The sequence below is a fragment of the Gobio gobio genome, assembly GCF_949357685.1.
Source record: "Gobio gobio genome assembly, chromosome: 5".
In the NCBI taxonomy this organism is placed as follows: Eukaryota; Metazoa; Chordata; class Actinopteri; order Cypriniformes; family Gobionidae; genus Gobio; species Gobio gobio.
In genome coordinates this window covers 12445862-12467335 of record NC_137101.1, presented here as the reverse complement: position 1 = coordinate 12467335, position 21474 = coordinate 12445862, and the positions used below count along the sequence as shown (strand labels likewise).

General features: G+C 38.7%; 2 protein-coding genes across 2 annotated transcripts in view; both read right to left on the bottom strand.

The window, feature by feature from the left end:
• Window positions 1–2791: 2791 nt before the first annotated feature.
• On the bottom strand, window positions 2792–8411 carry wnt16 (wingless-type MMTV integration site family, member 16). The gene is made up of 3 exons (XM_079817540.1): window positions 7737–8411; window positions 5948–6234; window positions 2792–3746 (listed from the first exon to the last, which is right to left on the bottom strand). The coding sequence occupies exons 2-3, from the start codon at window positions 6200–6202 to the stop codon at window positions 3282–3284; spliced, it is 720 nt and encodes a 239-aa protein (XP_079673666.1). The 5' UTR covers window positions 6203–6234; window positions 7737–8411; the 3' UTR covers window positions 2792–3281.
• A 1305-nt stretch (window positions 8412–9716) lies between these two features.
• Window positions 9717–21474, bottom strand: part of cped1 (cadherin-like and PC-esterase domain containing 1) — a 72594-nt gene continuing 60836 nt past the window's right edge. Inside the window, exons 15-21 of the mRNA XM_079817539.1 lie at window positions 20374–20491; window positions 19110–19246; window positions 15222–15442; window positions 14582–14683; window positions 14326–14413; window positions 14059–14205; window positions 9717–11359 (exon numbers count right to left, since the gene is read on the bottom strand). Coding sequence (XP_079673665.1) covers window positions 11120–11359; window positions 14059–14205; window positions 14326–14413; window positions 14582–14683; window positions 15222–15442; window positions 19110–19246; window positions 20374–20491 — 1053 coding nt within the window. The 3' untranslated portion in view covers window positions 9717–11119. The remainder of the gene's footprint in view (window positions 11360–14058; window positions 14206–14325; window positions 14414–14581; window positions 14684–15221; window positions 15443–19109; window positions 19247–20373; window positions 20492–21474) is intronic.

Here is a 21474-nt window from a genome sequence, read left to right as displayed (position 1 = left end):
TTGCTTTAAGCAATCATTCATTTCATAGCAGTATGTTGAGATATAGTGAGGAAAAAATAAAACATACAGAATGAATTAAGGCAGAGCGAGCACTAAAGGACGTGTGTAGAATCTTAACATTGACTACAGCAGTTGTTGTGGGAATTGTCGACATTTAAGCAACAGTTATTGGCAGGAAAAACGTACCGCCAATCCAAAACCCCTCAGGCCTTAACCAACACAACCAGACACAGCCACGAGCCCCTACAGACTTCTGGGAAGGCGTATAGAGCATGGCACCACCCATAGAGCGTGCAGGAATGGGCCAGTGAAAAAAGCGTGACTCTTGGCTTCGGATGTAATGCTATGCTTGGATGGACATAACTGATCATTCACATACTGAGACAAATGATGAACGATGATCAGGAAGCAAGCAATGACCCCGGTCTCCACAGGGCAGCGTGGATCAAACTTACATCCAAAACATATTGTTGCGTGTGCGCATGTGGTCGCGCCACCCACTGTGATGCTTTCAGTCTCGACTCAACAGCACACACACAGAAAAATGGAATAATTTCAGAAAAAAAATTCTATTCATCTTACATTAAAGGAATGTAAAATATTGCATGGACATGCCTCAAAAACCTCTGGGGCTCAGCAAACACGAAGTAAAAAAGGCTGAATAATTATATCAAAGTATATTCCTCGATTACTGATTATTACTGAATTTCATCTGCAGAAATATTGGTCTTTGTTTTAACAGTTGTGGAGCTGCTTATTCCTCACCAAGCTACACTTCCAGAACATTAAGAAACAGTTTCAGCTCATTAGCAATGGCGGAACAAAACCTGAAAAGGCAATATTGAAGTACAGCAGATTTCATTTGACAAATCATCACATCTTGCTTTTGATTTAACCATTAAACACGTATTAAAGAGAATGAGAGGGGTGAAAGAAGGCACCGAAAGTCTGGCAGCCACCTGAGTTGTTGGCTACTGTATGTCAGAGAGAACAGATGCGTACACGTGGACTCCTTTCGCCCCGCATGGTGTCTCTTTCCAGAATGGGTTGCCACCAAGTTTCCAGGGCTGAAGGTCTGAAATGTACCTGGAGAGTTGCAGTGGTTAGTGCGAGATTTCAATGGATTTGATTTGGGCACTGCTTTTCTTATTTAGGATTTTTGTCTTGTTTCCAGTCTAAAATTCTTAAATCAAGATGTACACTGTAAAAAAAGTAAGTTACCTGGTTGCCTTAAAATTTTGAGTTCAATGAAATTAAAAATTTGAGTTAATACAATGAACGTTTTTGAGAATCGAATTTTTAAAGCATATTGCGTAATTGTGTTTTATTTGTAGTAATGCAGTGAAACATGCCAAAGTGTGCTATTTTCATGATTTATCACAACATTCTTTTAATTTATGTGGTTCAGATACAATAATATTTTTCTATGTTGCTATTAATTAAACCCATTTCATTGTATTAACTCAAATGTTTAATTTCAATGAACTCAAAATTTTAAAGCAGGTTACTAATACTTTTTTAAGTTAAACCAACTATTTTTTACAGTGTATTTACTAGATAAGTACAATGACATAAGACATTTTTCAAGTTTTCTGGAAAATAAAATCAAAATGAAGTGAGTTTTTGCTTAAAACAAGCAAGATTATCTGTCAGTGGGGTAAGAAAAATAATATTGTTTCTGTTTGAATTCTTGTTTCTGTCCCAAACTGAATTTTTTGGCAGATCATTTAGCTTGTTTTAAGCAAAAACTCCCCCCAGAAAACAAGAAAAAATATCTTATGTAATTTTACTTATCTAGTAAAAGTTTTGATTTAAGAATTGACCTTGATTTAAGAATTTTTAGATATTTCATATTTTAGATACTTGAAACAAGACAAAAATACTAAGTAAGAAAAGCATTTTTTGCAGTGGGCTACAAGACGCTGTCTGTGATTGGCCAACGTGTTGCCCACAAAGCAAAGAATTAACCAAAATGATGACAAGATTCGTAACTAGAACTTACAGAGAACGACACGTGTTTTCTCTTGGATAGAACAATGAAGAGATTTATGCAGATATGTGCATGTTAAAACAGTATGTGAAAAGGCAACATTTCCAAAAGGGATTAATTTATTGGATGGAATTGGGTTGAGAGTCTTTATGCGAGTCGATATAGAGAATAACTGAAGTGAATTTACACAGACAGCTTGATGCAACTTCCACTCAGCGGTAAATGCAACCACATGAGAATGAACAAGCAGGCATTCAGAGTGAAATCACGAAATGCAACGTGAGCGAGATTTTCCGACGACTTTTAATAGATTTGCCAGCATGTGCAAGATCTCGCAGGAATTTTTCCTTCTTGTCACTGGACAGAAGATCTCTGATATGCTCTGCGTGTGCTGCTGTAAATTGTCACCGTCCTGTTGCTTGGAATGTGGCTACATAAAAGGGCCACTTGCATTAGCATTTAAGGGCCTTTTAAGAGAATGCGGCCATGGTATTTGGCACAACTCTGTTACTTCTAGCAAAGCACTACTCTTTCAGAGATGTGTGTGTGTGTGTGTGTGGGGGATTACAGCTTAAGAGGAAACGAATGAGACACAAACGTCAGTAACAACAAGACATACGAACTAGAAAGACGACAACAATGATTTGCCATCTGAAATATTCATTTAAATCGCAAATCAACAAAGCTGCAACCGCAGAACACTTCTATTATCAACTCTTTCGGGGAATTATTTGCGTTTATATGTTTAGGATGGAAGGAGCAGACGGAGAAACATCAACAGTCACAAGCAAAAAGAATGTTCAGGGTCTCTAAAAAACTTTATTTAAGTATAATTACGTTTTTCAGAGTCAAAATCGAGGTGTTCATAATTTAATATGTACATTTAAATGCAGAAAACAAAGCTAAAATTGCAGAATACATCCTTTGGGAATTATTTATTTAAGGGATTCTCATTTGGAACCTATATATCAAAAATATCTTGGCATATTATCTACATACTTCCCACTATAATGGAACCCTCAATATAAACCCCCAAAAAAAGAATCTATTTACACTTTTCTCGGCAGTTCCCAGTATTTTCGTTCCCTTTATGCTCCAGTTATGTTCCACAGTCTTATATACAAAATGGCTTGATCCCCATTTGAAGCCCATGGGAAGAGTTACGCGTGTGTAGTTAAAGGGGATTATACCTTTTCTCCCTGGTTTTCACTGTGGATTGCTGGTTGCCATGGATATTTTGTCAACATACTTGTTTGTAGGCCCAACGGCGCAAAGAAGGTCCACTTCCTCTCTACTTGCAAGTGTGCATGTCGTTCATCGTCTCACAGCGGCGACAGCGAACGTAACAGCACCAGACGAACTTGCACTCGCAGCGCTCTACGTGCCGTACCACGTGCGTGTTGTAGCCCCGCCCACAGCACAGCAGGTTGCAGCCGTCCGGCCCGGCTGAAGTTCTGTTACACCTGCGGCCCCTGGTCCCCGTCACGCCCAACCGTCGGTCCTCCAAGCAGTAATTTGGAGATTTGTTGAGGAATATTAACTCCTCTTTGGGGATGGGCGTGTGGCGTTGGTCTTTGTCCTTACGTCGCACCTTGCGCTTGGAACGGTCCACCACCTGAACGCTGGTCTCGTAGCGCTCCTTCAGGTAGGCGCCCACACGCTCAAACGCGGCCATTGAGCGCCAACACGTCTTTACCGCACACGAACCCGACACGCCATGACAGCGGCAGTCTGTCAACATTGTTTTGGCCACCGCCTGCAAAGGAATAGGATACGGAGAGCATTAAATATCTGCTCGACAACAGATTGAAGCTTAGATCGGGAGAGCAGCTTGTTTTTCTAGACAGTGTAAGCATGCGGACATGTGAACTGATTCAACTTCAGCCAACATTTTCGCAATTTATTTTGACAGACTTCCTGGATTTCAGGCAAAAACGCGGAACTAATGTAAATCGGCGGGAGAGTTAACCCTGGTTCGCTATGAACCACATTTCCAAGGACTATATAATTTTTACGGATGGAGATTTTATGTCCTTCCTTCCCTTCATGTTCTGTATTTTGTGAGCTGACGACCGTCATAAAATAGGAGCATTCGTTTGGGTAAAGGATTATGGGGGCCCTTCTCTGACTTGAGGGGAATTTTGTCTCGCTTAAACGCTCCTTGGTGGTTTCCAACCAGAGCTGTGGTTCGGGGTCTCCAAACACTTACAAGTGTTCTTCAGTCAAGGCTGTGGAATTCGGTGCAAATCATCAGCTTTTGAGATTAATCAAGAACATGTGGGGAGATGTAACTCATTTGGATGACAAATTGCCAGAGCTGAAGAAGCCCTTTACTAATTCTGTTCTTATTTGGTTGTTTTGAAATGGTTTCTATTGTCGGTTAGAACAAGTCAAAGATTCATTTGCTGGAGAAAACGGTCATACTTTAGATGGTAAACACACAGAGAGTGTGTAAGTTTTGCTTAAAACCTTGAGGTGATTGAAGAAACCTTGTGTTGGACCATTCAATGTTCAATTTCAGAGATGAGACGAGGCCGTTTATAAACGAGGCCGTGAGATGACAAGAACTTGGAATGCTTTATGAATGTTGCAAAAATGCTGTCTGAGTGAATGGGGCAGGGTGGGCATTTTCTTCACTGTCACACTTTTCATATTTTCTCCAATTAGAGTGAGTTAGCATCTATACAGGGAAGCTTGGCACTGAATTAAGAGAGCTTGCTAGTTCTTTTGCTGTCTTTTTGCAGGTAAGCAAATGCAAATTGATGCTTCAACTTGACATATTTCACTCAAAATGTGAATGGAAAGGCAAAGAATTCTCTCTCTGATTATCATTTTATGCTAATGAAAAACAATGAACTATATAAAGCAATGACATGCTTCTGTAAAAGCTGCGAGTCAGTGTGATTTCAACTTAGAGATCTGAAAAGATCAAAGAAGTCCTGATGGAAACCGAAATTGCAGCAAAAGAGCTCAGCAATGACCACACACTCCCATGAAGCATAGTGAATTGATTGCATCATTTGCAATACTTCTAGGGATTTTAGTTTATGCCTCCAGAAAAGACGTTAAGTCTTGTACCTTTGTCCATTTGTTAAATGATTATACTTTTTTGGTTACAAATAAAGTTTGGAATGTTATTATTTATCTTAGAGCTGGTTGGTTTAAGTCCATGACTTCTTATTACAGCCTTTATTAAAGTATTTTTGGAGAATATTAAGGGAAAAAAAATACATGAGCAGTCACTGTTGTGCATCTCATTTCTTTCAACATAATTCTAACTAGTAAACAATGCACTTTAGGGGCCCTATCATACACACAACGCAATTCAAGTTTTTTTTTGCTAGTTTCGGCCCGACGCAGTTATCATTTTCACGTCCAGCGCGTCATTGTTTAAATAGGAAATGCGCTCATGCCCATCTGTTTGCCCATTGGCGTGCTGGTCTCAAAACAAGGTGTGTTCAGGCGCATTGTAGGCGTGTTGCTATTTTGAGGCAACTGAAAATGACTGCGTCATTGAATAACAAAAACCTGGTCTAAAGTCAATAGTGCAGTATTTTTTGTGTTATACAAAGGGTCTGTTAATAATATGCGCCAATAGGCGGGTGCACTCACAGGGATGCGCAGCAGCACACAAACATTTTTAAATATTAAAAATAAAAGAAGCGTTGTCTTTCCTCACACAAATTTCCAATAGCGAATACGCCATGGTGCAAGCGCAACTGGCTTTTAAAGGGAATGGGAGATGAAACTGATTGGTTTATTGCACGTTACACCCAAAAACACACCCATGACTCATTAAGAGACTAGGTACAACCCTTTTGGACCATGCGCCGCCCGTTGTTAAACTAGCAAAAGTGGATTTGGACACACCCTAAGGGCACCTGCGCCATGCGCGTCAGACTGTGTGGTCAGATCGTTAAAATAGGGCCCTAGAAAGGTTAAATCTGTGTCACCCACCTGTCTCCCAGTCTCGCTGTTATGCTGGTTCATAGTGAGCAGGGCATCCTCAGTACGGGCTGACATGTTCTTTACCGCATTATCGATGAAGCGACGGCTGAACAAAGTCCCAAAGGCGATGTCATCGGAGCATCCGCCCCAGTGCCAGCCCTCTGTAGGCGAACCAGTGCCCAACAGGCTCGTATCGCACGAACACTCTGTCATATTTCCTGCACTGCAAGATCGAGTGACTGCGTGAACCAGCCCGGCAGCCATTACGGCGTAGATAAATGCTGTCTCTTTGGTCCCTTAAAAAAAAGAGAGAATGTAAGCAAGATGTCGATCAAGTACTTACAAATGTTGAAACAACCATAAAATATGGGAATGTAAGATAGGACATCTGTGAAAAAGGTCCCAGTGCAGCAATTTCAGAGCAGAGGAGTCTGGGAATATTACTTACAAGTTTTATTTTTATTTTTTTTATTGTGAGAACAGAGGATGTTATAAAAATTCGGAGTTACATTTTATTTTAAGGTGTCCTTGTTGTGCAATTATACATTTAAGTACTGAGTAATATTTATTAACTCCATGTACTTAGGGTTAAGGTTAGGATTAGAGTTAGTTGCATGTAATTATGCATATTTTTTTCAGTTGTTACTATGGTAACTACATATTAAAAAGTCACTTTATGCTTCAAGCTTTAATTGGTAGCAAACTAGTTATGTAGTAAGACAAATAGTTATTTCCTGTAAGGCAAATGTTTAATAGCTTACATTAAATAGTTATAACATATAACTAATTTCTGAAGAAATTTGGTTTATTTCAATTACTCAAGAAAATATCTGCTATGATTTTTTCTATTACTTAAAAAAAAGATGACCTTAACAGAGCAAGAAGTCTAAATAACTGGAAAAGAATAGAATGTTGCATTTGTGATGGTATAAATGTAGTGCATATTTCGAGACATAACAGCGAGATGCCTATAAAATGAGTCTAAACCCTGGTGGTGGCTGCAAGAAATCAGGCGTACAGTATACAGCATCGGATTCAGTTTACCCTTGAATCGAGCTTGGATTGAACTGCTCTGGGACAGGAATTCACTAAAATCAAGAAACGCGTTCTAGCATTTCAGGTTGACTCTTTGTTTTGTAATCACTCTAATCCTGCACGCCTTAAATTCAGGGCCAGATGAAGACCATAGTAAATTAAGTATAGAGATGGTTAACCTAAAACAGATGCGTGTCACAGCTGTTCCCAGAATAAAATCTCTGATCAACTCATGAATCAGCATCTCAAATCAATCATTAAGTCATAAAGTGGTCAAAAATATTTACACTTCAGATGCTTAAAAAATTACAAAGTGGTGCTTTCTGATTATAAAACTTGTTTTTATGACCAATAAAATAATGATCATTTATTGTTAGTGTCTAATAACCACATATATGCATAACATATTTTAAATGGTTCAGCTTTTAGACATAATTTTATCATTAACAGCGAATAACCTGCTTTATGACACTAATATTGCACATCTAGCAATACAGGAATCTTCAAAAGGCATTAAAGTTGTATGATATTCCTACATTTTTCAATATCATTAATTATCAATGTAATGGTTTTTAATGACATTTTTTATTGCCACTTTTTTTAAATGTTGAAAAATCCTCTCTGCCCCATGGGGCTATTTCCCCCCTGATTACTTTTTATATGTGTTGACCAAACTTTATATTACTTTCATTATTAAAAAGAACTGCATAAAGTTCAATCACATTCAAATAAGGTCTGTTTCAATGGGACATTGCATGCATACCACTGGTGAGCTCGTAGCCGAACACGTTCGGGTCCCGTCGGGTCGAGCAGTTCCAGCGTTCGTGTTTGAACTGCGTTTGGCACTCGGTGATGCCCAGGCGCGCGCCCTCTTTTACGCTCGGTAGAAGGTGCGGTTTGCGCGCGCACAGCTCCTTCTGCTTGTGCGACAAGGGCAAATGCGCGCAACCCAACTTCTCGGGCACTCCTACAGATGTGATGCCCAACCACCTGTGATGCGGAGCAGTGTGACACAAAGATCAGAAGCGGTTCTCCTCTCCTGTCGGCCTGGATTGAAATGCCATAACCAGGCCCGAGGAAAAGGAGACAATTTTCAAACATTTTATTCAGACAGTATTTGGCAGTAAAACAACATAGCACTTTTATACTTACATCCAACTTCCCTGAGAGCACAGAGGGCAAACTGAAAGCCATATAAGGAATAAATGGTAAATTGCATGTATTCCACAACCGGTATTATCCATGTCCACTTCATTTAACAAGTCCCGAACTGAACGTTAGGACAAAGACGACTCATACCGATACACTACATCTAATATCTATCGTATGTAATCCACAAACGGTGCTTTTAAATTCACAAGTCTCCTTTTATGTATCCATTAAGTCGCAGGTACGAACAAAAACGTCCAACCACCCAGAAGTCACCTTCGCCATCTGTGCAAACTCAAATAGACACAAACAGTTATAAGCTGCTGTTGGAAAACGCGCAACTAAACACTCTCATGTGCAGCGGTCCCACATCGTGATTGGTTGGAAGCGCTCATTAATATTCAGAAGTTGCGACCGTTCTCAACACTGATTGGACAAGCCGATATTGGCTTGGAGCTCGGTGAGAGAGCACAAAGCGAGCGCGACTGATGGGCAGAAAGAATCAAGGACACTCGGGTTTTTGTGAGGATGAAAGGACTGTGTTAAGAATAAAAACGACTTTAGTATTTAACTGAGCATATTTAATATATATTTTGAAAACAAGGTTAAAATAAAAGGCAGAAGAACAGAAACCCTGACGCTTGACTACACCATTACAAAGCAAAAATGTTTAGATTTAATTATACTTAACTGCTCACAGAGTTCAAATTAACGTTACACAAGGTTATACAAATTATACAAATAATTTCAATAAATTAAAGGTCTAACAAATTGTAAGTAGTGTAAATATGTAAAAGTAGGTTTCCCGGGGCGCAATCTGTTTGTCACCAGTCAGTCACCAGCAACGCAGTTTGTAATTTATTTGGCGCCATTAACATGGATAAAGTAGCTTAATTGTTTTAAAGACTTAACTGTACGTATACTAACGTTTTTGTGTTATAACCTATTTGTAATGTAGGCTATTTGTGATAAGCAATAATAAAGGTGATACCGACTTGTCTCACTTCATCGACGTACTGCCTGAAAATGCTTGCAAGTATTGTTGTTATGGTTACCTGCAGCGTCAGGTGAAAAAGCGCGCTCAGCCTAACGTAAAATATATATTTTATTATTACTGAAAATGTTATATAGCCTATATATATTTGTTTCTTAATTTTGACTGAATTGGAAAGTTACAGAATAGTGTATTCATGTAATTTCGATCTACACGTTAAAGGAGCAATTCCCTTTATACTTGAAAGAATTTCGATTTTGCTTATAAAACAGAAATAACAACTAAATGGTATTAATTAAAATTTCCAATTGAAAAAAATAAAATAAAATGCATATGAGCACAGAATAGCCTATATGTTCTACTTAGATGTGTATCATGTTCTATTCTTTGTTTTCACCCATATTATTGATAATCAACTTTAATAATGATTTTCATTATGATATCCAGGATATCATAAATTGAAAGCAACATATTTCTGATTTGGTGTCGATTAAGGGGTACTTGCATTTTACTATGGGGGTACAAAAAAAAGTTGTGAAAAACTGCATTAGAAAATCAATAATAATAATAATAATAATAAAACATTAGAGTCAAAAGTTAAAAGTTGATAAAGAAATGTAATTGTAGTCATAAATATAGAAAATGCTTATCGAATACATTTTAATAGAAAGGGCTCTTTTTCAGCAAAAGTTTTATGTTTGTATGGACTACACTACACAGTATCATTTTCCTGCTAAAATATGACCTAAATGGTAGAATCAAATTCAAAAACATTTGATAAATTCAAGAACCAATTTGTTTTAAATTATGAAAATATACATTTTTAATTGTTCGTGATGTTAAGTTACATTTCATGTTGATTGTTGGAATCATGCATTTCATGCATTGGCTATACAACCAGACAAATATCTTGGCACAGCCCTTCATAAACATTCAAAACATATGTAATAAAATGACGCTGAGACGTCAATAAGAAAGTAATCGCGTGTTGCAGATTTTTACAGGTCCACACATGGGTTCATGTGACACATGGATGCATTTATTTTACTTCAAGTAACTGGTGGGAAGATACGTTTTATGGGATATTTCAAATAAATCCTGCTAATTTTTCTCTCCACAAACCACTTCCTGTTTAACGTAAATTACGGACAAATGGGACGCCACGCATTCCTGCAATTTAGAGTCAATCCAGCAAAAATATAAAAATTCTTACCATCAAAACAGTATAAACATCCTCTTTTTTTGTAAACAGCATTTATAACTTTTTACACAGATTATTTTTAAAGGCACTAGAAAACACTGGTAGAAAAATAAATGTAGAAATATGTGTGAGGAACATAAGACAGTAATACTATAACATACAATATACTTCATAAGACCTTTGGCATAGAACATACTTCATAAATACTTGTGAACCTGGCATGTGAAGGAAAGGGGGTGTAAAGCTAGACTTCAAAACGTCGCCCGGGCTTCCATAAAAGTGACAATGTGAGGCAGGGTGACATCAAAGGCACTCCACAGCAGCCGCAAAATGTTCCCAAAACATATTGAGAACATTTCAGCCCTTGGTTCAGCAGTAGCAGCATTGTGGGAATGGTGCATGAGCGTTGTAGGAACGTTTTTGAAAGGCTGTTTGAAGGGGCCGTCTCAGTTTTTTCATCAGCGCCGCACTGCAGCCACTGCCTGCCCTTAAGCCACAGCTGCCAAAGTCATTTTGACAGGGCTTCAGGGGGTCTCATTGAACCCTCCACACCCCTTTTCCATCTGGATCGCTCTACACAGAAACACACATGTACAAACAGACACTTACCTAACCCGCCCTCCAATTTACCACTTTGATACAGCACATGGTTTAGTAGATTCAGACCATTCGGTGTGCACAGTTTAGCCCTTTCTCAACACATTGAGCACATATATCACAGCTAATCATACAGACACACACAAACACACACACCTGAACAACAAGCACAGGTTAGCGTCACCAGCCGCTAATTGTCTTTTTGTCACTGTTGGCGAATGGTCCCATTGGCGGCATGATTCACACACATCCTGCTGAGGAGGATCTCCGAGTACACCGCGTTCACTGGTCCCTTTACGTGGTAGGACACGTCAGGTGGAGACGATGGATCCTCGTGCTGTCGAGGCCCCGTTTGCTCATTGGCCGGGTTCCCAGTTTCTCCACCAAGCCTCAAGATCTTCAAATTCCTTTGGGAAGCAGCGGTTGGAAAAGGAAGCTTAGAGACCTGCAAACAAGGTAAAATGATTCGCAAAGACAAATATGATTTCTCCAGAATCACCTGAGCTAATTGATGATCAATGCCAGGGGTTTTCAAGCCTGTCCTGGAGTCTCCCTTATCTACACACAATTCAGGTCGTGCAGTCTCTACTATTGAATTAATAAGTTGAATCAGGTGTGTAAAATGAAGGAGACATACAAAATGGGTTTGAACAGGTTTGAAAACCCCTGATATATGCCACATTATAGCATTAGTGCCCACCCACAAAGTATTTTCCCCCTTGGGATTTGTTAAAGTGTTAGCCGTGAATCAAGCCACATTGCAAAGTTTATTTAAAGCAAAAAAGTATTAGAAAATTGGACAAAAAGACAAAGGTGCAAGACTTTCGTCATCAGAAGAGTATGCGCATACTGAACGCGCACCACCGGATTTTTCTAACCGGTTGCATATGCGCATTTAATTTATTGGAGTATTTACATGGGTTGTAACCAAGCGGCAACCTCCCACAGTTTCTCTTGAAGCCAATACGGAAGCGACTTAAACTGCAATTCATTGACTGGCCACTAGGGACAGGCTCCAGAAGGGAGCAGAATCTCATTGAGCCCCATGTTAAAATGCCTAACTTTACAGCAGAAAAAAAAACATGTTTACAGCCTGGTACAAATTATGGTTTTGGTATATACGGCTAATTTTGCCCTTCATGACAACTGCGAGGGGGGTACATTTTTGTATAACTCATTCGATTAAATTATATAAAGCCTTAAAGTTCTGCATAATTAAGGGTGTGGCCACTTTGAGTGACAGGTGGATAGCCATTTATCTGCTGTCTGTTAGTCATCGCGTCACCTCAGCTCCACCCACGTCCAGCCTCTTTGCCCATTTTCTATTATCAGGGAGTATGAGTACGAGTCAAAAGAAATTCTTTTCAAGGCTGTGCGTTCGACTGTGCACATACGTCCGCCGAATCGCAGATATGCAGAATCGCTGACAACATTCAAAAGACAGCTGGAAACTCATCTCTTCCTTGAGCACTTAACCTTATCTTAAAATAAAAATAAAAACTAAAATTCCTTATTCTAGCTTATGCTACTCTAAGCAATGTCCAAAACTTAGTATTTCAGGCACTTTTTGTTATTTTTCCGCCTCTTCATGACTGATCGCTTCCTTTATTCCTCAGTTATATGTCGCTTTGGATAAAAGCGTCTGCTAAATAAATAAATGTAAATGTACGTGTAAAAAAACGAAGTATACTTTCGGCTTACTGAAGGAAAGAACTTCCATCCCATGAAGCATTGCAAACGATCAAATTAAAAGAGGTATATAAAACTATTAATTCAAAGTTGTTGAATACATCTAAAAATTGCTTGCCATAACCCTCTGATTGGTGGAATTTTACGTATAGCATTATGGGTAATGTAGTTTTTCACCACAAATTCTCCAAAACCATTAAAAAAAAAGTAATATACCATTGGTTGACAACCTTGCACAAAAAAACCTTGTAAGCAAATAACGTTAAGTCTATCTGTGTGTGTGGCTCCGTTCTCTGACATGGGACATATTTTTTAAATTAGGAAACTAGTCTTTATCCCATTTCAGTTTTATATCCTCTTTAAATGGCCAATTCTTATTAGCTCCCTGCTCTACAAAATCCTTAACGGTTAAGAACTTGTTTCCTCTGAGCAAAAACCAAGCAACGGCTCCTTTAAAACTAAAACAAAAGACCCTGATGTTACGTGTCGTTAAGTTTGTCTGGTCTAAATCTGCTGGCCTGTTGTCAGATGTGGCCGCTCTACAGTGATATCAGTCCCATATGTGAGCAGGTTTGGTGTTTCTACCACCACTTCACACACTTAGTGAGCTAATACATCTGTTCCCAACCTGCTCTTTATTGGCTAATAAAAACCCGCCTAATTTCTAATTACTCATTAACTGATCCGCAAATCACATTTAGTGTGCAGTAAAAAAGGAATGGCTTCTCTTTTAAAATATTTATGGGGCTGGAAGGCTGGAAAAGTGTTGGATCTTTATCCATGTATATGAATGGAGTGTGATTGGTAGAACTGTTTCATTTGCGCACATGTATGTGTGGATTGAACAAATACAAAGTCAATTAGATATGCCTTCTGTGCAGTAAATTACACCCAGAATAATATAATTACAGATACAAATTTACAGAATTAGCACAGACAACACGGTTATTAAAATAAGTTATGTTCTTTGGCTCTGTATATGTTTTGTGGACTGAATTCTGAAACACTGATTCTCTGTTTATAAAGCCAAACCTATATAATATATTATTTACATTTATTAATAAGTATCTATGCGAGGTAGGTCTTTAATAATTTTTCATTCATTTTAAATCATTGTATTACAGTAATGTGAATCTAATGAGAATAACTCTATACAGTACCGTTCAACAGTTTGGGGGCTGTAAAATTGTGTCATGTTTTTGAAAGAAGTCTCTTATGCTCACCAAGGCTGCATTTATTTGGTCAAAAATACAGTAAAAACAGTAATATTGTGAAACAATTTTGTAATTTAAAATAACTGTTTTCTAACTCAATATATTTTCAAATGTAATTTATTTCTGTGATGGCAAAGCTGAATTTTCAGCATCATTGCTCCAGTCTTCAGTGTCACATGATCCTTCAGAAATCATTCTAATAGGCTGATTTGGTGCTCAAGAAACAATTTTTTTCTTTTACCTCGTGGAAATGGCAAGCACATCTTCCCTGCAGGAACTCCTTATAACGACCCATTGTGATGCTGAGAGTGTCAATGACCTCAAATCCAAGATGCTTGGCACTTTCCAGAATATTCTTGTTCACATTATAGAGTTGTTGCACTCCATTCTAGAACCAGGGAATCAAGATGATAAAGACTGTCAATGAATGAATGAATAAAGTGAAAAGATTCATATCTGGTCTACAGACCAGATCCAGAGACATCTCTTGATCTCCAGTGGTTCTTACCAATGGAAGGGAGCGAATACCATCCACAGGGAGATGGAAACCCATTCCTAAAGACTTCACCACCACCATGATGTTCTCAAGACCCTCCCTTGGAGATAAGTTAGAGATATGATGTTAAACATTCAAAGCCACACAGACAGATTGGTAGAAAACCACACAAAGCAAAACCAGTAACCTTAAAAAGGAGAAAAAGTATTTGGAACACTGCTAATTGAAATGGGGTCAAGGTTTGTGTGGCATTCGGGTACATGTTTACCTCTCTAAAACCTGTTGAATGGTCCTCAAATGGTTCAGGTTCAGCCACTGCACCCCTCCAGCGACCAGCACTGTCTGAGGCGAGTTCTCCAGGGGTTGTGACCTGTCCCGGTGGAAGTGGTTTTGTTAAAGATCAACATCCCGACAACTTAATCAACGATCGATCACAAGAACTGCACAATTCCAAGTGAAAAAAAGTCCTCCAACTGCAAACAGTTTTGTTTTCTACCACTAAAACAAATCGAAATGCTGCTTATTCATTTCATTTTGCAAAAACAAAATGTGTCAGATCATTCAAGCAGCTCCCAAAACACACGTCCCTAACAGATGCACACTAAAACACACACAATCACATCTGTGCTGCATATCCCACCCTTCTGCCCACATCAGTAGCTGTGTGAGATCAACAGCGCGCTGAGCCAGCAGCGGTTACCATCCCTGCTGAGATACTCTGATCTGACACACAGCCTCCCAACCACATACAGCCCACATCCCACCATCAAACACGCTGCCAAAGTCATTCAGTGTGTTAACAAGGCCTTTGCCACTTTAGACCGACACCAAACCCGCACATTCGCAGCTTAATGGGTGTAATCCACAGCCACATGGAGACAAACATCCTCCAGCGTGCACATACAGACCTTTCTAGAAGCTGCTGCAGAGCTCTTTGGAAGGTGGGTCTCTGGGACTTTGGCAGCCAGAATTGTGGGTAGTAGGAGTAGCTGACGATAGTTCGGCCCTGGTTCAGGTTGTGGTAGACGATGGTGTCGTGGGCCTTGTCCCAGTCCTCCAGCGTGGTGTTCACCCTCTCCATCAGGTAGTACATCATCCCTCGATTGGTGGAGTCACCGATAAACAGGACCTGAGGGAAAACATGCACATACGTCAGATGATGTGAGACCTGGACCGGTTTCTTAAACCCAGATCTTCACAATACACACACAATCCTCTGATTAAAAGGCACAAGTCAGTCTTTATGTGTTTTACTGTCTTCTTAAAGGTGCACTATGTACATTTTAGCGGCATCTAGCAGTGAAGTTGTGAATTGAAACGTCCACTGCTCACCCCACCCTTCTAAAGCACATAGAGATGTCGTCGTCTGAGACAGCAGTGAGTAGCAAACGCTCTGTAGAGAAGTTTGTCCGTTTAGGGCTATTGTAGAAACATGATGGCGCAAAATGTTGACTTCATTGTAAGCGGACCTGCGGTGTATATAGATAGAAATGTCTCATTCTAAGGTAATAAAAACATAACGGTTCATTATGTAAGGTCTTTATACACCACTGAAAACATAGTTCTGTTTATTATATTGCATTTCTGTCAATAGATCCTAATAAATATTACACACTGCACCTAACATATCTTTACAAAAGGTTTTCAAAACCAAACTATTATTCTGCTGATCATGTGATCTCAACATGGCCGCCTCCAAGAGGGGTCCACCCAGGGTTGGGTTACTAGTTACTCAAAAAAAAATTATTATTACTAGCTGCTAATTAATTCTTCAACAGTGTAATTAGATTACTTCACTAATTACTCTTTCTAAAAAGTATTGCATTACTTATTATTACTCATTATTTTTTTCTAAATCACATATCAACCTCGACCAGTACAATACAAGGATAGACAGGAAAATGCTCTTTTAATTTTTTCCAAATAAAAAATATAAAATTGCAAACATTTTTCTTGAAAGGTATTTAAAGGGAGAAGGGAGAAATGTAATTTTTTTACATTAGATGTTACATTTTGATGTTAAATCTACTGTTTTATATAGAACTGCTATAGTCTATAAAGTATTACATTTTTTTCTATAAAGTATTTAATTCAAAGTAATTAATTACTGTAACATTTCACTGCGTAAAATAAAATAGCTTTTTCTAAGCTTTTTGCTAAGCTAAGTGAGCATTATGTTATTCCAAACACATTTGGTCAAAATACTACTAACTACTTTTTTCAGGAAGCTTCTAGTACTTTTTTATAATGAATACTGTATATTTATAGTATTAGACTGGCATAAATCTCACCAATTCAAAGACTTCATTTTTATTTAAATCATTGAAAGAAAGGTCAAAAAAGAACTAAAGCAAAATATTATACAAAGAATGCTAAATAAACACATAAATATGAACTTTTAAATGATTAAAAGGTCCCTTGTGAGCGCCAGACGCAGTCAACACAAATGTGAGGAAGTGAATTAACAATTGTGCCATTATAAGGGTAAAACTTACAATATGCTCTGCTGAGATCACAGTCGCCATGAAGCAATTCACAAGAGTCTAATAAGCTTGGATGTTCATCTGTGTGTGCGCTTTTGGCAGTGAAGTTGGCAGGAATGCCAGTCTAAATCACAAGATCTGAGGGAGCGGGCATTGGCTGACACTGTGATCTGCAGACATGCTCACAAAATTAAGGACAAATACTTTCAGCAGGAAGTCAGAAGTTGTTGTTCCGAACCTGTAATCTGAATTTTTCCCCAGCGGAACAAAAAAAAAAGCAATTTTTGAATATCCGTTGTGGCACACAACAACAGTTCATACAGTGTCTAGGGGCTGTAGATAAAATAAATAATACAGATATATATTTATGGCAATAGCTGTACTATTTTTTTAAAATGATGTTTTGTACAGGAAAATTAACAGCACACGAGTTTGAAATGACACCGTGAACTCAAAACGACGCACAGGGGTGTCTTGAGACTGCAGAAATGGATTTAACATGAAACAAATTCATGAGTATAACTCTAGACCTTGACAATCTAAAGCTCTTTTATTTGAAACAATCTTTCCTGAAGAGTCACTCTTTTCCTGTTGGATGGGCTCGCAGTCAGAAGGTTGTGGTTTGTCTGTAGCGAGAGCTTGGGCCCTTGTGTAATGTGGCCATTTGTTTGTGTCAGATCTGATCTTGTGAGCCTTAAATCGAGAAAAGGTGGAAAGAGCCATGCTGTGAAGATGAGCGCTGAGGGAGTTTTCTGAAGCGGGAACAGACTGTAGGTTTGGCACACAGCTCTGAAAACCCCTGCTGGGCTATAGGCAATAATTTAAAAACAATCCAAAACACAGGAGGTGTGCAGTTAACATTAAGCTAAAAAATCCAGAAATCTAGCTGCAAATACGAGAGAGTATGATTCCCCCCACCCTACTTCTTTCCGAAGGAATTTACAGCATACTTATATGTGCATATATAAAAGCAGCAGTGTAATTGAATCATGCGGCTGATGTGAGCTCAGCACCTGCTGTTAGTCTCTGATAAACAGCTGCTCACTGCCGCTGGAAATACAATGCTTTTTCAGCCGGCTGCCTTCCACATTCATTTATTCTTCAGTACTGTATATACACACATATGGCAAAGCTGTCAGCTGCAGAAGAACCGGTGAAATGCATTTTAACATCAGCTGCAGGGAAAAGAGCTAGTTCAAGCAGTGGATTCAAACTGAGTACTGGTAACATTTGATAATAACTTCCATTAATGAGTAGTTCAAATATTGTTGCACATTTGGACGCTTACCAACAACGATAACTATAACGATAACTATATTAGTATCCACACCAGCGGACAATATATCTTTCTGTTTATTCTAAGCACATACTTGTCTGTCACTTTAAATGCTCAAGCTCGTTATAGCAGGATTGATTCTGATTGGTCAATGTTTTTATCATTTATCAGCTGGATAAAATCCTTCTGAAAGTTATTCCAACTATATAATTTCTTTGTGCTGTTATCATTATAGCTGTGGTGCAGACACTGCTATTCTTTAATATTGAGAACAATTTTTAGAACTATATCTTTATCATTATCTTTATTGTCTTTAAGTTTGGGTCAGTAAGATTTTTTTTTTTAAGAAATTGATGATCAAATTGATCAAAAATGACAGTAAAGAAACTTTTAATGTTAGAAAAGATTTCTATTTCAAATAAATGTTGTTCTTTTGAACTTTCTATTCATCCTGATAAAGAATCCAGAAAAAAATATAACATGGTTTCCACAGAAATATTAGTTTTCAACATTGATAATAATAAGGAATGTTTATTGAGCAGCAAATCAGCATATTAGAATGATTTCTGAAGGATCATGTGATACTAAAGATTGGAATAATGATGCTGAAAATCAGCTTAGCCATCACAGGAATACATTTTTTTTTAAAAGTATTTTAAAACAGAAAAGAGTTATCTAAATTGTAATAACATTTCACATTATTACTGTATTTTCAATTTTTTTTTAGCATTGGTGCAAAATCACACATTCACAAAAAAATCTGACGCCAATGATGAATAGTAGAGCAAGTTATGATCAATTAATCATTATGTAAAAATGTTTGTTAAAGTTACTATGAAAAAACAGTGTATTCCTGTGTTGTTTCAACCCAAATTTGGGTCAAATATGGACAAATCCAACTCCTGGGTTAAAAATGTTATTAAAAAATGTAACCTAACAGTTGGGTTTGTCCATATTTGACCCAAATTTGGGTTGAAACAACCCAGCATTTTTTGGAGTGATGTCATTTACAGTGTTTTTGGTTCCTGGTTCCTCACCTTCCGGTCCATCATGCAGGTTTGCAACTGAGGTTGGTCCAGCAAGGGGTGATAACAGCTGTCGGGTTGCCAGGCAACCTCTCTCCAATCACAAGTCCTGTTATCTGAACAGCTCAGGCACGGGACGACCCAACGACCTGAAAGAGAGGTCAAATATTCCTTATAGTGCACTATACTAAATTTTTTTGACAACATCTACTCAAATTACAGTGTTCACATGTGATTCACAGTGGAGTGAATCTCTGTGAAGTTTTGAAGTCTTCAGCTGTATATCAAAAGTTCACCATATAATGCGGAATTAGGTGGGAAACTTTGCAGCTAGACATGAATACTTCATTCTAACTGTTCCAATGAAAAAGAGCAGTTAAAGAGAAAAATATGTGATGTATATACTCTTTAATTACTCTTTTTCATTGGAACTTGTATCCATAATATGTATTTAGATCACAGTATTTCATTGTAATTTATTTGGATATATGTTGCATTCTGTATTGTTGTGCATTTGATAAATACCCCTTGAAGTTTGAAGTGATTTTAAAACTTTAACATTTCAGATTCTCTGCTTTCAGAAGGAAATGTAATTAGATGGGTTCACACATACAAAGTTTACAACTCCATCTTTAACAGTTAGTTAAATAGTTCCCTGCTGTCTTTGATGCACTACCCTGCTGAGGACGGTCTTTTTACTTTTATAGCACTGACTGAAAGCTTCTCTGAACTCTAACCTGGTGGCTTTAAATCTAAAAGGCCTAACAGCTGAACATACACTCACTGACTGAAGCAATACCTGCACAGGGACAACTCACTCACACAACCTGTATGAAATGATTATTTTTCCCCATATAGTCCGCACTGAGGCCCTAACCTTATAATTGAGCAATGATTCAACTCAGGCAATGAATCAGTGCATTATCACACTGTAAAAGCAGACACATAAATTACCAAACTCTGAGTGCACTAGCAAACCTTTCCCATCCTCTAGTGGAGCAGTTAATAAACCGTGAATCTCGTGCTAATCTAGCCAAACACATGACGAACTACTTTGCAACTGAAATGTGGTTTTAGGGCCAACACCGTCATTCATACACAAAGAAAAATAGGTGGAAAATGAATCATCTGTCCACAAAACAGAAAATCTGCAACGACAGGTTTGACTTTTTGAGTTACTATACTATATAATAAAAAAAATCAGGACTGTAAATCTTACAGCATGTTTCAGATTCAAAAATTCAGATACTTTACTCAAAACCTGGAAGAAACCTACCAGGTTCATCTCCTGAGAGGCAAGGCCGAGTCGACACCTGGGCCTCGCCTGAAGATCTCGACCCTGGAATGGGCTCCAAACCGCAGGGCTGATCTGGTCTGACCACCAGGCCACAGTCCTGCTCAGAACAGTGGAAAAAGAAAGAGAAACAGGTGAGTTTTGAGTCTGGAAAGATATTCTGAGATTCTGGTTGCACTCTTGTGTTAAAAACTTAAGCATTCAAGACAATAAAATCGCCCTTTGACGGATAAAGATTGAGTTGTTGTGAAGTTTCCACAGCATTCTTCACCATAGCTTTCCCGCTTGGCTTTCATGTGTCCGCATACACGAGGTTCCTCACGGACAAATTAAAGCAGGCGCGCCGCCTGACGCCTGCCCTGCGGCCTTGCCCCTTGTTATGGGTCAAGGGTCAAACAAACCAAACAGGCTAAATGACAGCAGCGAGGCTGCTCCGCCGACCCTCGAAGTCCCTCACGGGAGCCATCGGGTCTGGCTCCACATCAGAAGACCGGCTCTTTTTGCTTGCCCCCTTCCTTAACACTTTGCACAGGGGCTTCTCGAAGCTACGTAACATTCCCCAAGTTCCTGCCGCTGTTCTCGACAAAGTGCCACAAGACAACTTAACAGGGATTTTCTTGTTCGTACCTGCACACAGTGTGTGCGTGCAAACACGAGCGGGCTTTTGATTCTCAGCAGTCCAGCATAAATCAGAAGGCTCATCTGAGCCTGGCGGAAACCGCCTAGCGCTTTATGCATCGGAGCCGGCGAAAAGTTAGCATCCTTCCGGACAGGAAAATGCGTGTAATAGATTCACATTCGGAGGGCAAAGAAACATGAAAGAACAAAAACCCTTCATTTTTATCTCTCTCATCCGTCATTTTCCCAATCCCTGGAGAAGAAAATGATGGAATAAAGAGTTTCGTCCAAGGTCAGGTACTCTCAGGTTCTTATGGTGATGGTTTAGAAGGGAGTCAGAGGATGAACTCGAGATCAGAGCTCGGCTTTCAGATGATCCATCCTTATAATCACCAGAGAATAATGAATCAAGAGCATCTGGTTAATGGGGATTTCACAAAACCAGTATAAATGAGAGGAACATGA